At 33.4% G+C, this 16,978-nt stretch overlaps 1 protein-coding gene across 3 annotated transcripts in view; it reads left to right on the top strand.

Moving 5' to 3' along the window:
* CSMD3 (CUB and Sushi multiple domains 3) overlaps positions 1-16,978 on the top strand; it is a 1,308,251-nt gene that overhangs the window by 643,132 nt on the left and 648,141 nt on the right. For all 3 annotated transcript variants that reach the window (XM_030937706.1, XM_030937708.1, XM_030937707.1), the window contains one exon: positions 14,269-14,372. In XM_030937706.1, coding sequence (XP_030793566.1) covers positions 14,269-14,372 — 104 coding nt within the window. The remainder of the gene's footprint in view (positions 1-14,268; positions 14,373-16,978) is intronic.

Below are 16,978 nucleotides of genomic sequence, written 5' to 3'. Positions count from 1 at the left end.
TATTGTATATATTGTTTAGGTGCAGAAACAAGTTTGGAAAACGTAAGTGACTTATGTAAATTTGCAGGATGAGCCAGTGGCTTTATTAAATGAAATAAGAATGAAGAAGTCTGGATGCTGTTATAAAAGTGACAGTTCTAATGCTGCTGTAACATATTACTGTAAACTTAGTGGCTTAAAACAAATATTAATGATATTAAAATAAATAAAAACATGCATTATTTTATAATTCTGTGGGTCAGCAGTCCAGCATGGGGCTCATTGCAATAAAACTAAGTTGTCAGCACACCGTATTCCTTTTTGGAAAATCTGGGAAAGAATGTTTCTTGTTAATTGACCTTGTTGGCAGAATTCAGTTCCTTGTAGTTCCTCAAATTCCTCATTTTTTTTGGCTCTTACCTGAGGGCCATTCCCAGTCTTCTTTCTCTATCTTCAAATCCAGCAAAGATGTGTCTAGTCCTTTGATGTCACATTTGCACATTCTTCTGACTTCTTCCTCTAATTTTAAGACTTGTTTGAATAGATTTGGCCCACTCTAGAAATCCAGAATAAACCTTTCATCTCAAGATTCTTAAATTGAATCACAACTTCAAGAAGTCCCTTTTAACATGTCTGGTAATATATTCACAGCTTTTTTTGGATAAGGGAGTGGACGTCTTTAATTAGGTATTCTGCCTATCGCAAGTGGCAATGAGGAGTAACAAGGAAATTGGACAGCAGAAGACACTGTGTCCTCACATGGAAAGTGAGAAAGACAAGAGAATTTAATGCTGCCTCTTTTATAAGCATCTAATTCCCATTTACAAGGGAGAAGCCCTCATGGCACATCACCTCTTGAAGCTGCCACGTTTCATACTATCACATTAATATATCTGAATTTTTGAGGGGAGACATTCAAACGATAGTATCTAGTGTGATCATCATTCTTCTAATCAATGTTTTTGTAAATGAAAGCACAGAGAAGTAAAAAGAAACCAAACATAAAATCTCTCTTTTTGGATAGAATTGATGTTTATTCTAGAAAGTATTTATGTTTATTTTATTCTTAAACTAATATTTTAGCAACTTCTTTTTTCATCACATATATTTTAGTTAATTCCATAATTGCATGTATAAAATTATAGATTGCAATTTTACTAAAGTTAGAGGCAGATTCATTTTAACATCTTGAATCAACATAGTTTTTTTTAACATCATAAGAGTTTAATACTTACAGTAATAGTCATTGACTTACAGTATTTTATATTCTCTTGAAGATGTGGTACCACTCATTGAATAATTAGGAATAAATAGCAAATATTTATTGTATGTCCTTTCTATATTTTATATTCTTGATGCTAAAATTCCTCATGTACTAATACACAAATATAAAAAGTACCTAGTTGTATATAAATACAGACGCTGCATAATTGTGTAATGAATCACAGATCACCACCAAAAACTTATCTGGGCTTCTGTGGTCTCAATAATTTAATTTCTTATGACTCTTGAAAGGATAATATGAGATATGCACTTAAAACAGGGCCTGGAATATAGATGTTCAAAATGTTAGTGCTAATAATATTACTATTATAACTACTACTGCAACTACCACCACCACAACCAACACTAATACATTTCCAGAGCGAGATGGGTATAATGCCTCCACCAATGTTTGAGCTTAGTTTCCTGCTGTGCAGATAACACACACTCTCATGCATTTCAGATCTTGAAATATTCTTGTGGAGACCCCTGCTGATGTTAGTCATCGGAAACCATCAGCAGATGCTTCTAAGTCAGAATAAGCTGCTGCCAAGAGAGCCTGAAGAAGAAACTGGCAAGAGCTGTGAGCTTTTGCTTTCTGTCACTGAGATGTTTTGCAGCAGAATGGAAAATTATCTTAATGACAACCTTAGAGTTAGTGGGGGCCATGCTCAACCTTCTAGAACATTGTCTTCTACCCCAGCTACCTAACACCTCAAGAATAGCTGCAGCTGGGTTGTGAAGAGAGAGGAGGGATGTGATATTATACCTGTGTTACCCACAGCGCTTGCCCTTCTTAGTATTACAGCTTTTTGGTCTCCTGGAATCTCTATCCAATGTGAAAGAGTCATTTGGATGATTTAATTGCCCTCTCACAGCAAGAATCACATAATATACATATCAAAGTATAAAAATTTGTGTAATTTCTTTGTTCAGCATTACATACCTGCTTTGAATTTTAACCCATTCTGACGTAATAGCAAAGTCACCCACATCAATGATACTAGGGGTAAGCACTGAAGGGAGCAACATCTGCAGAGATAGGATGTAGTAGTTCCATCTTTTTTTTTTTTTTTTTCCTGTTAAGACCTCTTCTGTATTCACCCTATACATTATCAGGCTGTGATGATCTCTAACATCCAAGGACAGGCATAAAACGCCTCACGTGCCTTAGAGTGGTCAGATGAATACCAATACTGTAACTCTTAGCTAGACATTACCTGGGAAATCCTACATTTTTACAGTGTAGAACCTGGGACTGCAATCAATTTTTTTAAAAGACAAATGTGCTAACATCAGGAAGCTTCTAGTTAGCACTTTAAATAGACAATAAAATGATAAACACAGAAATAAATAATCATAATGTAAAGAAATCACCCTGAATGTAATAAAGAGGAAGCCCCTTAGAAATGTCAAAAATAATTTTCTGAGCAGATGATTTTTAAGCCAATATTATGGCATGACAAGGAACTGGCAATGCAGAGAGAAGAATGTCTAAGACAGAATTAGTCCTCATAAAGGATTTTTATGGCCCTGATGTCGTCTAGAAACTAAAAAGATGACAGGGGCCCTTGGCATAGTGGGTGAAGAGGAGAATGGACAACACGGAGACTGTAGAACTAAAGAAAGGTCAGATTGTAGAGGGTCCTCTGAGAGTTATTCAAATATAGAATGAGAAACCACTGATAAATGTGATATCTAAATAATTTCTCTTTTCATTCAGATTTCTCTCAAGTTCCTCACCCTCACCTCCTCTATCACTGAACACCTCCACCACTCTCTATCATCTTGCCTTGATTTACTTTTCTTTTTTTTTTTTAATTATACTTTAAGTTCTAGGGTACATGAGAACAACGTGCAGGTTTGTTACATTTGTATACATGTGCCATGTTGGTGTGCTGCACCCATCAACTCGTCATTTACATTAGGTATATCTCCTAATGCTATCCCTCCCCCTCACCCACAATAGGACCCAGTGTGTGATAATCCCCTTCCTGTGTCCAAGTGATCTCATTGTTCAATTCCCACCTATGAGTGAGAACATGAGGTATTTGGTTTTCTGTTCTTGCGATAGTTTGCTGAGAATGATGGTTTCCAGCTGCATCCATGTCCCTACAAAGGACACGAACTCATACTTTTTTATGGCTGCATAGTATTCCATGGTGTATATGAGCCACATTTCCTTAATCCAGTCTGTCACTGATGGACATTTGGGTTAATTCCAAGTCTTTGCTATTGTGAATAGTGCCACAATAAACATACGTGTGCATGTGTCTTTATAGCAGCATGACTTAAAATCCTTTGGGTATATCACCAGTAGTGGGATGGCTGGGTCAAATGGTATTTCTAGTTGTAGATCCTTGAGGAATCAGCACACAATTTACGACAATGTTTGAACTAGTTTACAGTCCGACCAACAGTGTAAAAGTGTTCCTATTTTTCCACATCCTCTTCAGCACTTGTTGTTTCCTGATTTTTTAATGGTTGCCATTCTAACTGGTGTGAGATGGTATCTCATTGTGGTTTTGATTTGCATTTCTCTGATGGCGAGTGATGATGAGCATTTTTTCATGTGTCTGTTGGCTGTATGATGTCTTCTTTTGAGAAGTGTCTGTTCATATCCTTTGCCCACTTTTTGATGGAGTTGTTTGATTTTTCTTGTAAATTTGATTGAGTTCTTTATAGGTTCTGGATACTAGAGGATGTGGAGAAATAAGAACACTTTTACACTGTTGGTGGGACTGTAAACTAGTTCAACCATTATGGAAAACAGTGTGGCGATTCCTCAAGGATCTAGAACTAGAAATACCATTTGACCCAGCCATTCTATTACTGGGCATATACCCAAAGGATTATAAATCATGCTGCTATAAAGACATATGCACACGCATGTTTATTGCAGTACTATTCACAACAGCAAAGACTTGGAATCAACCAAAATGTCCATCAGTGACAGACTGGATTAAGAAAATGTGGCACATATACACCATGGAATACTATGCAGCCATAAAAAAGGATAAGTTCGTGTCCTTTGTAGGAACATGGATGCAGCTGGAAACCATCATTCTCAGCAAACTATCACAAGAACAGAAAACCAAACACCACATGTTCTCACTCATAGGTGGGAATTGAACAATGAGATCACTTGGACACAGGAAGAGGAACACCACACAGTGGGGCCTATTGTGGGGAGAGGGGAGTGGGGATAGCATTAGGAGATATACCTAATGTAAATGACGAGTTGATGGGTGCAGCACACCAACATGGCACATGTATACATATGTAACAAACCTATTCATTGTGCACATGTACCCCAGAACTTAAAGTATAATATATATATAAAAAAAGAAATTACATAAACAAAAGTAAAGTTAGCAGCAAAGACCATGAATTGAGAAGCTGGTATCTTACATCCTTTCTTTTTGGTGTCATAAGAAAAATAACAAGGAAAACTGAGGCTGGAATTAAAACTCATTGCACAGTTCATTATGTATGAAAGTATATAAATATTTGTATATCACTACTATAGTTGTGTGTCTAATCATTTTGAACAAACCTTTCATTTTCTTAAAGTCTGGAGTCAAAGATTTTTTATATTAAAATAGATGCAGATAAATAAATGAAAAGAGAGGTATCCTAGACCATGATGACCCCATTTTTAATAAGGGACAAAAACTAGGAAAAGTGTCCTTCTTAGGAAATTTATTTTAATTAACCTCATACATATCTGTTTTTCTAAATATATTGGATATATATGACCTAACTTACACAAATTTGTAATGAATAGTCTCTTAAAACCAAGAATATTATCTGCAAGGATTTTCCTCAAAATCTGTAAATTCAAGTTGATCATTTATATGTATTATGGAATTTAAATTATATCCTCCAGTAGCTAAGCATGAATAAATGATGCAAAAGAACCAATGGTTTTGTACTGTTGTGTTATGGGTTTAATATTTGATGAATTTTTCATTTTATGTAGCTTTTTCCCTTCAGTGAAACATTTGTAGTCCTTTATTTAATCTGTCGTTGTTACATACCAGGAATCCCCTAAAGGAGAAGACCAGTGTACAGATATTAAAGGCATAGAAAAATAAAACAAAGCTAAAAGCTTTCATCACTCCATCAATAGCTCTCGGTGTCCCCAGACTCTCCTCCACCCCGTCTCTAAAATATGATCCCTTGCAAGAATTGAAACTGTTAACCTGATACTGGCAGCAAATTGGATGAGCCCAGAGACTTCCCTGAGGTGGCACTTCTCACTGTTGAATGGTCTAGCCTAGAGTCTTGGGATACATATTCTGTAATAAAATATGTAAGTACAATATTAAATATTGCAGCTCATAATTCTTCTAGAATGAGATATGTATTCTTTTCTCTAAAATGATATTACTTTCAAATGAATAAATAAGGAATTTTCATGTGTCATACTTTAAGCATTTTATATCATACAATATTTACCTATTTCACAAATTTCATATAAGTTTACCTTTGTATATTTATTTTTAAATAGCTAATTTAGGCTGATTATTATTTAAATATCATTAACATTAATTGTCCATATGCATGTGAAATGTATATCATTTATAATACATGTCACAAAAGCAACCAAGTTTTAGGATGATTCTGAATTATATGATTTTTTTAATAAAGGTACTCCATATTCTGCTCTCTCTAAATTAGACATTTATAAGCAATAACATTTGATAAGACAGTCCTGCCAAGGCATGATTTTTATGTGTGCCTTTGAATAATGCTTTCAAATGTATGGAGAAAAAGGAAAAAAAACTATTGTAATTATTTTAATTTGGAGCAAAGAAACCTTAACTGAATCCACTCTTCTCCATCCCTACTTCCACAGCCCAAGTTTAGGTCCTCAATCTCTCTAACTCTGCCCTGTTATCCTTCAAATCCAGATTGTTCCTGCTGCCAAAGTGAGCATGTAAAAAATTAAATATAACCCTTTCAACTTTGTTCAAAATCGTAATTTGCTGCTTTTCATATACTTCTATATGTATGGACTTAAGTTCAAAGTCCTTAACATGGTCTGTTTTCTGCCTTCATTTCTAGTGTTCCTTCTCATCATTTTTTGCCTCACAGTTAATGTTTCAGAAACAAAAGTAATATTTTTTTCAGTTTACCATATTTCACATTCTTCCCTAGAATGTTCTTTCCCAGTTCCCACCTCCACCTTCGTTGGCAGTGTCTGGGGTTTTCCATCTCAAGGGATTATTTCCTCTTTACTCTCCAACTGGATTGAGTGACTGTCATCTCTGCTAATATAACCCAGTGTGTCCATATCTCAAAGCAGTCAACACAGGATATTGTATTCATCTTGCTTATGTCACGTTTCCCTCATTGGACCATGATTACCAAGGTATAGAAAGTATATGAAAAAAGAAGTGCTTTAATTAGATGTCAAGTTGATTGTGTAACATGGTATTTGCATACCTTAAGATTAATTGAAGTTTTTATATTTTGTAATTATACATATATAATGCATTCTGATTTCCACACTGGGTAGCAAAAATAGTTGTTAATATTAGAATGACTTCTTGCCATTCTGAAATAATCATAATGGAGAAAAGCTGCTCCCAGAAAAGGTAAATTTTTAGCAGTATAGAGTTTGGGGGAAAAACTCTTATCTTGGAATCAAATGGGATTGCTGATAAAAGAACTTCATCCTCAAGATTCATTGTGAACAGATGTGAACACCTATTTTAAGATAATTGACATAGCTAATAACAACTACTATTTATGAGGCCCTACTATATATCAAGCATCCTATGTATTATTTTATAATCTTTGCTTATTGCAATACATATTTCAACCTTAAAATGTGAATTATAAACACTATTTTGTATATGTTACAGAATTGCTCAAGACAATATAACGTTTTTTGAGAGAAATGGGGCTATAATCCCAGGCTTTTCCCATGGACTTCCCTATATTATCCTGTCTCACTAATGAGTATAGCTTGGTACTGGTATTGGAATTAGTTAAAGCATCATTAATTTGTTTGGTTAAACATCATCAAAGGCTAATTTGAATGTTGTACTAATTATGTAAATTAAAAATGACTAATATTGTGAAATTTCTTCAGCTTCCAGAATTATTTTGAATTAAAAAATACAGACTTTACCATGAAACACAAAATAACTTATATCAATAGATGCTTTCTATATTTTTCCCAAGGAATTGATGTAATATTTATTAGTTGTTAGCTTTCCGAAATTGTCTCTCCCTGCCATCACTATTTAATACATGAGGCATATGCCAAACATCAAAGAACATATTTATGAACTATATTATGATAACAACATGATATGAGGTATCATGACTCAGAATTGGATGAGCAGTCCCTGAGCATTAGGATGTACAGAAAAGGATACACGGGAACAAAATATATGTCCTGTTGAGAAGAAAAGGTCAAGGGCAAATAAGGAAGGTGGCTATTGGGTAAGCAATCAATAGCATCTGCCACATTTTCCCCTTTGGTTATCAAATACCTCTCCAGACCCATCTTTCTTCTCCCGCATTCACTTTGGAAAAAATACTTACGTAAAACATACTTTTTATCTACATTAATAGAGAAAACCTAAAATTTCAGCCATTTACTACATACAAAGATATGTCCAGAATCCCTAAGTGATACACTAGCTTCTCCATTATATCTACAGGTAGTTCCTCACTGTCTAAAGACCTGTGGCTAAAAGGCCAAATCCACTATAAAAGTATAGAAAGCAAACAAGGTAACTGCCCTAAGAACTCCTATTCAGAAGAAGAGAGAATTGAAGTTACACAATGGTTACTGGGCCACAGAACAATATCATATCCTTCTGGATAAGACTAGTGAACACCAACTTCTCTAGAAATGGAGTGAGTTCCTAGAAAAGCCTTGAATGTAATAGAATCCATTTACTCTGGTAATGGCTTCTGGCTCTGACTCCTGGGAGGATTCATTTTTACCTGTTGGACAAGACTGCTGTGCTCTAGAATTTCAGTGCCACTACATATTACAACCACTGTTGCTCCTGAAACTGTATGTTTCTGCTGCTTTTGACACTCTTTGCCAGAATCCAATCTTTGTTTCCTTATTTATACACATATGATGTGTATCTGATTGATAACGGAATCTTAGTTATCATACCTGTACACTGGATACAATGAATAATGAGGAATCTAGGATCTGACCATATTGGGAGGTATGCTGTACTTCCTACCAAGATTCCTAATTTCCCAGACAAAAGGAGGATATTCAGGTGCTGGGCAGCCAGAATAATGTATAGATGTACACAACATAGACTTTTAGGATCAAAATAAAAGAATGCATTTATAATTCTGAGACCACTGTTTTACATAATATAAATATATTCCATTTTAAAAATTCATGTTAATGGGTATTAAGTGGGAATTCCACGTGGCTTCAGAAATAATGACAATTTAGAAGTTATGGTATTAAATTATCTGTGCAAGATTCACAGAATGAAGATTATGAGACATAGCTTCTGTACCAGTTTTAACAAAATATCCTGTAGAAACCTATGTATTGAGCCTTATGAGAAATTGATCTACCAAGTATTTAATATTTAATGCTATCTATGGATTTTTTACTTCTGGAAAGTCAGTATTAAAAAGCATTATGTTATTTTTAATTGACTTCATTAGTAGATTAAATAGTTTAATTCCAACCTCAATAAGCAACACTAAACAATCCAGTTAGAACCACCCATTCCACAATGGAAATCAAGAGAGTGACTTACTTGATTTTAAAAAAGTAAAGACAATTATACATTATTTAAATACTTGAAGGGCATATTTTATTATTACAGTTTTTTTTCATTAGTCCTACATGCTAAATGCAATTTATATTTTTGTTTATTTACTCCACAAATGATTAGGAAGAAGTAAAGCAGGCAAAATGTATGGCATTCTTTTTACACTAAATGCATAATATTTTTCCTATTTTCTTACTAAATGTTTCTGCCCTACTACCAAATAAACATGTAAAAGAAGCATTCCTATTGTACTGATGACTATTTGTTGATTTTTTATATTAACTTTTCTATATTATACAAAAATAAATGGGTGGAAATGTCTATTTGGTCACTTTCATATTATTAAAGTATCAATAAAGAAGGAAAATTTTACATCAGACTACTGATGCTACTTACTACATTATAGCATGAACAAGTTTTCTTGTCATTTTGTTTTTGTTTTCCTAAGTTTTATTTATACATTCTATTAAAGGTATTTTTCTTTTAACCATATCTCAATATGCTATATTGGGGTTTTACTGTAATGCCTTACTTATATTAATGACTTCAAATAAGGCAAAGGTAATTTTTAATTTTTTAATGTACAAGTTTTACTTCTGTGAACGATTTCAATAATAATGTTAAAAATAAGCATAAATGAATCAAACTAAAATGAATGTATTATAAAAATTCAATCAGAATATTCTAGCTTCTCAGTAACTGTGTGTCATTGAAACTGTTCAAGAATTACAAGTGTCTAAAAATTCAATGACAGCTCAGTGGTTAAGTGCTTATCCAAAAGTATATGGAATAGTTAGTAATTAATTCATCACTCAATTTAAAGTGAGATAGAGCTCTCATTGTTGCATACATACATGCATGAGTCTCAGTTACAATTTCGGCAAAATAAAATCTACCATTATATGGGTGTCCAAAGTCTTTAGGACATGATTATACAATAATGGATATCAAGAGTTTAGCATAGAACTAGCAATCAATCAGACAGTCATTTATTAGACACCTAATTTGTATCCACTAGCCTATCAGACTTTTAAGTCATATGAAAGGAGACATTCTCTAATTTTAATTACAGTTCACTCATAGATCTACTGTGAAATAGGTTGGTGTGATGAAGAGCATGGGATTTATCCTTTTGGCAGAATGACAGATGAGGTACTTTGAGAGTTACTCTCTCTGAAATATAAGAAACATAGTAATGTTCATGTCATTATTAGTTCACAAGAAAACAAAAGAAATGTATAAAACTGTGAATAAATACCATGCAAACAAACATACAGACACACACACACATACACACACAGACATACAAACATATATATTGGAGGCATTCCCTTTTAAATGAGGTACAATTTAATGAGGCCAGTTGTCATCTGTTCTAGTAAACATTTTACCAGATATACAAGAAAATTAAGATTTTAAAATTACATAATTTGTAAAAGAAGAACCTAAAGTATTACTTATGGAAGACATGCTTGCTATGTAAGAAACTAAAAATAATTTACAAATGTTTTTAAATAATATGGATGCTTTATCCAGTGCCTAGTTAGATCAATATACAAAAAATAAATTTCATTTCTATATACCAAAAAAGTTCCAAATATAAAGATAAATACCACTTTCAATAGCAAAAAGCATTTTCAACATGTAATATATTTTTAAAAACATTATTAAAAGATATTTAGAGATCTACATAAATGAAGAGATAAGTCAGACTTGTGTGTAAGGAGATTCAATATCTTAAGATGTCAGTTCTCAACAAATCAGTTATAGATTCTCTGCAATTCCAATAGAAAGCCCAAAATAAATTTTTGAAGAATTTTACAAGTTGATATGTGAAAGACAAATGGTCCAAGAGTAGTCAAAATACTCCCAAAGAACAAAAGGATTAAGTTTGTGGAGTATCTGACTTGTAAGATACAGTCTTATCTTACAGTAATAATAATAATAAGCCAATTTGTGGTAGTTTGGTTACATACAAACTTACCAAGAGAACAAGATCCATAATCCAAAATCCAATATACTTGTATATAGAATAGTTATATATATTACAGTTTGCTGATCATCGGAGAAAGAAGGGCTATTTATTAAATAAAAAGTACTGAGACAACTGGGTGTTCATATTGGAGGGAAAAGTGAAAGGAATACTGTGCTAATTTGTATTGCTGTGTAAAAAATTACCCAAAATTAGCAATGTGAAACAATGTAAATTTGTTATCTCACAGTTTCCACAGGAAAAGAGTCTGGGCATGGACATCTGGGTCTTCTTTTCAAGGTTGTACCAGGGTGAAATCAAAGCATTGGTCCGGGATGGGATCTCATTTGAAACTGTAGGGCTTCTTCCAGGCTCACTTGTTGGCAGAATTCAATTATTGTGGTTGTAGGACTTAGGCCCTCAGCTCGTAAAGGGCACCCACTGCTCCATGTTAAACGTGCCTTTCCACAGCATGGCAGTTTGTATCTTCAAGTCCAACAGGAGAGCATCTCTTCTGATTTTTTGTTAGCTTGTTTTTTGATCTCTTACTTCTAGACCTTCTTTTAAAGGGAATCCCCTGAATTAGTCAGGGCCACTCAGAATAATCACCCTTTTGATGAACTTAAAGTCAACTGATTAGAGACCTTAATTACACATCTGTAATATTCCTTCACCTTTTCCATATAATATAAGCTAATCATAGGATTGATAATCCATCATCTTCATAGATCTTGCCCACACTGAAGGGGAGGTTATTATATAGGTTATCTACACCAAGGGATTAGAATATTGGAAGACATCTTAGAATTCTGCCTCCAACACATTCCTACTTTGCAGTTTCTATAAAAGTCAATTCACAAAAGATAAAAGATATGAAGATACATCTGTATGAACTTGTGTCATTAATATTAATAATTTTTACCAGAGTAGGATTTGTTTATCTAGTATTTTATGAGTAGATAAGTAAGTCATACTCTGGTAAAATTAATAACTTTTTGTATCAAATAATCTAACAAGGAAGCTGTGAACTTGAAGCTATTGCAACACATATAATGTAAGGAATTAGTACCCATAATATATAAAGCTGATCTCAACTAGTGAGCCAGGTTCAACGGTGTACTATGAGTTAGCCACAGGTAGAACTAAGATATTGATTTAACTCCCTCTATGGAACAGAAGGTCCTGGGCAAAAAATAAAAATAAAATTTCCATTATAAGCAGCTTCATCTGTTCACCTTTGTGTATTACAAATACTATTGTTTTTAAAGTGTGCTGTAATGGAATGCTTTTGGAATCACCAATATAAAGAATTCTTGCAATCAATAACAAATAGACAAGCAGTCTGAGGAAAAAAGATGCCAAAACACAAATAGCTGTGTCACAGAAAAGGAAATATGAATGATATATAAACATATAAAAAGATATGCAACTCAATTAGTAATAAGGAAAACACACACACACACAAAACAAAACAAAAAAAAAACACTTTTACAAAACAACAAAAAACACTTTTACTGCTAGAGTAGTAGGAATAAATACATTCAATGTATGCAAATGTGAACATTTGAATTGGTAAAACAGTTTTGGAAAACCATATGGGACTAGGCTATAAAATGAATTTTTGCTGTTATTACCTAGCAAGTGTACTGCCTAGAGACATACTTCAAAATGTGAACCACAAGATGTTTAATATTGGTCATGACTATGTTGCTTATAGTAGCCAAAAAAAAAAGAAAAGAAAATGGGAAACAATGTAAATCTATATTGACAGGTAATTATCAATGGAAAGTATTTATATTTAACTATATGTGGAACAAATACACATATTTTAAAAATTGTGATCATGTAGGCTGGGCATGATGGCTCACGCCTGTAATCCCAGCATTTTGGGATGCTGAGGCAGGTGAATCACGAGGTCAGGAGATCGAGACTATGGCTAACACAGTGAAACTCCGTCTCTACTAAAAAATACAAAAAAATTAGCCAGGCATAGTGGCTGCCTATAGTCCCAGCTACTCTGGAGGCTGAGGCAGGAGAATGGCGTGAACCTGGGAGGCAGAGCTTGCAGTGAGCTGAGATCACACCACTGTATTCCAGCCTGGGCAACAGAGCAAGACACCGTCTCAAAAAAAAAAAAAAAAAAAAAAAAAGACAAATTTATGATCATTTAATATGTATAGGTCAAAGTTTTCATTCACATGATATATTTAAATTTGGACAAAACAATTGCTGTAGTCAATGCAAATACTAAAATATTTTATAAAACAAGAAATACGTGTAGTCAAAAATTGTTATATAGCAAAAGAAAGTCAGGATATAAATTCCTTTATTTTTAATTATTTTTATAATAATAAAGTAGCAAATAGTTATAAATATTACTAAAGAAATATCTTCTTCATTTATTCTCTCATAATGTGGTAACCTTAGGCATTCATTTTATCAGATGATGAACAATAATTTATTATAAATTATTTTTTGCTCAAAACATGACTATATGTGGGACACTATGTAATTTTATGTAGTTTCTTTTTGTAGTGATTCTTAATTACATCTTTTCAATATTTTAGTTATTTTTAAAATTGCAATTTAATTAAATTTGAATTTTTGCATAGATATATAAGCAATATATGAATATATGAGTATATTTTAGTAAGAAATAATGCTGAATTACATACCATGGTGTAGTGTGCCTTTCAAAGTATTGTGCTCCCAGTTTTGCCACTCACTTTAATATATTTGAGGAATTCTGTTACCAAAGGATACATAAAAATAAACTTGATACCATTCTGGCAATCTAGATTCAAGTTTAGCTCTAACAAATTTTAAACTTTACTACTTAATGGAAATAGCACACTCTGTTTCTGCATGTTAACTTCATAAAATATATATGCAAATGTGTGGAAAACCACTCTCCACCTACATATACTTTTTATAAAGCCTTCTTGGAGTAGATTTGCTTTAATCATTCTTCAAATAAGAGTATTCTATAAACAGAAACCATGCAATTTCATTGAAAATTTAATGCAGAAAATACAATACAGCAAGTAAAAGTCATGTGATGATATAATGATTGAACTTTAAGAATATTCTAACATGACTTGCTGCCATACTATGAAATTATATATATATATATATATATAAAACTGCTTGTGTGTGTGTGTGTGTGTGTGTGTGTGTGGAGAGACAAAGAATGCTTTTCTGTCGTTGCTTTTTCTGTTGTTTCTATTACATAATACAATATATTTAAGGAAGGTGTATGTTTCTGTTTACTACTAGGTTATCCAGATAAATTTTGAAGAATTTGATCTGGAGATTGGCTATGACACCTTGACAATTGGTGATGGGGGCGAAGTTGGAGATCCTAGGACTGTGCTCCAAGTGTAAGTTCCCAATGTTTCATTTTCGCCTTAGCCTATCAGGTACTAATAAAATTTTACTTTCAAATTATTGTTTTACATTGATCGCTCCCACTACTACCAGCAGAAGATGAACAGTAACTTAGTTATTATTAGTAACTTTCAAAGAATCTGTTAGTGCTTCTTCAATGAGATTTAAGGCACTTTGGCTCAGTTCAATTGGGCTTCTCTAACAAAATGCAGTAAACTGGGTGACTTATAAACAATAAAAATGTATTTCTTATAGTTCTAGCTGCTAGGAAGTACCAGATTAAGGTGTTAACAGATTTGATGTCTGGTGAGGGCTTGCTCATCTAACCTGATGCTTCTCAAAATAGAGTCTTTTTGCATCACAAATGCATCACAAATACCTGGTGCACATTTGAAAATGTAGACTTTTAGGCCCTCAAGCCAAACTTAGTGAATCAGCATCTCCAGGATGTGAATTTATCAATCTATATTTTAACAGACTCACTTCATGATCCTTATGCACATCAAAGTTTGAGAACAACTGATACAAATGTTAAAAAAATTAGTATCAGCACAGACAGCTACTAGTGGTAATGCCCTTATTGTGTGGGTTTGTGTATTTCTTACTGTATACATTGACTAAAGGTAAGCTAATTTTTTTCCTTTTTTCTTTTCCTTTTCATTCTCTTCTCCCTCTTCTTTTTATTTTCTTTTTAATTTTAAAAGAAGGCCTTCTAGAACTATTATTCCAGAATCCTATAATAAACCAGAATCCTGTAATAAACTAAGGGTTAACCTCATAACCACACATAGTATATTATAGACCCCAATATTACTGTTCTTTAGTCTTATTTTTCTAGAAAACAAATACAAAACCTACTCACCTGTCTTCATGCACCCTTGACCTCAACTTCAACCTCTCTCCCCTGTCTGCAACACAGATATCATTGATCAACATGATTTGCTTATCTATCTCTGGCCTACTGCAGTTCCATTTTGTGTTTTCTAAGGCGTGATGGACAAATGGGCCAGCATTTTACATGCTTTACATGTTCAGTTATTAGTTCATTTTCACATTGCTTGAAAGAACTACCTGAGACTGGGTTATTTATGAAGAAACGACACTTAATTTACTTTCAGTTCCACAGGCTTAACAGGAAACATGACTGGGAGGCTTCGGGAAACTACAATCATGGAGGAAAGCAAAGGGGAAGCCAGGACCTTCTTCACATGGTGGCAGGGGAGAGAGAGAGAGAGAAAGCAAAGGGGGAAGTCCCACACACTTTAAAACCGTCAGATCTTGTGAGAACTCACTCACTATCATGAGAACAGCATGGGAGAAATCCACTCCCCATGATCCAGTCACCTCCCACTGGGTCCCACCTCCAATTTGACATGAGATTTGGGTGGGGACACAAATCCAAACTATATCAATTATGTTGCTCACATTTTTGTGACTTCATTCTTAATACTTCCTCTCTTGAAAATGATCAGCACTTTTCTTGCACCTAAGCAACATGTTGAGCCTGTTAGGAATATCACCACACTGACATTTTCCAGAAATAATCAACAGTTCCTACTAAATTTTATTGTAGTTTTATACCTGACAGAGTAGATTTCATTTTAATATAAAATTGCATATATTTTAAATGCAATATACTGTAAAATTGTATATATATAAATTGGCAGCAAGAGAGCTGCTCTGATGATTAGCTATGCTTTTTTTCCTGTTATTGTTTGTCAAATACAGAGTTTTAAGGAACTGAAAATTACATACAAAAATTTGAATTTATGGTTTCTTGTAAAACTGGTGACACTAGATCTTCATAGTCACATGGCAAAAATTGGCTGGGACTGTCTTCTGCCTCCTTTAGAGAGGGCATAGAATCTTTGTGGCCACTCATCCCTCTATCATTTTCCACTCGAGCTTCTAAGGTCCTTTGCTTTCCTGCCTGGGCCTGTAACTATTTAATTATGCAACACCTGATATAAGGCAAAATGTGGATTGCCGTCTCTATCAATTTATCCGTTGTTTTCCAAGTAAATATATTTGTTTCTTTACCTGACACTCATAAACATTGAAGTTTCTTGGATATCAATAATATATAGTAAATTTGATGACTAATCCCCACACATTGCAGATGTTTCTCGCTACATGTTTGATAGATTCCATCATATGCATTTTCAGAAATAAAATTATAAAACATGCATTTGATGGGACATCTTTTCCTTTTTCTGTTTAAGACAGAAAACTGGATTTTAGGTTCAGATTTTTAAAAACATGGACAAGAAGAAGCAGGCTGGCTAGTCAATTGACTAAAAAATATTTTTAAGAAGCTTTTATCATATATCTGCCACAAAAAAACTTCATATCTCAGCATTGGATAAAATATTAGAAATCATCTTGCCCAAATGACATCCAAGATCATAGATGCTATGTCCTCCTATTGCTGCTTGTTTTTAAAAAAAGCTATTTGAGCTAATTAGTATCACACAATTATAGGTGGAAAATATATCTATATCTATCTATATATATATATATATCTATATATAATGTTGTTATAGTAACCCAGGTAAACACAGAAGAAAGATGTCAAAATTATCTTAAATACTCAACCATT

The sequence above is a fragment of the Rhinopithecus roxellana genome, chromosome 9 (assembly GCF_007565055.1).
Source record: "Rhinopithecus roxellana isolate Shanxi Qingling chromosome 9, ASM756505v1, whole genome shotgun sequence".
Lineage (NCBI taxonomy): Eukaryota > Metazoa > Chordata > Mammalia > Primates > Cercopithecidae > Rhinopithecus > Rhinopithecus roxellana.
This window is presented reverse-complemented; position numbering and strand designations above follow the sequence as displayed.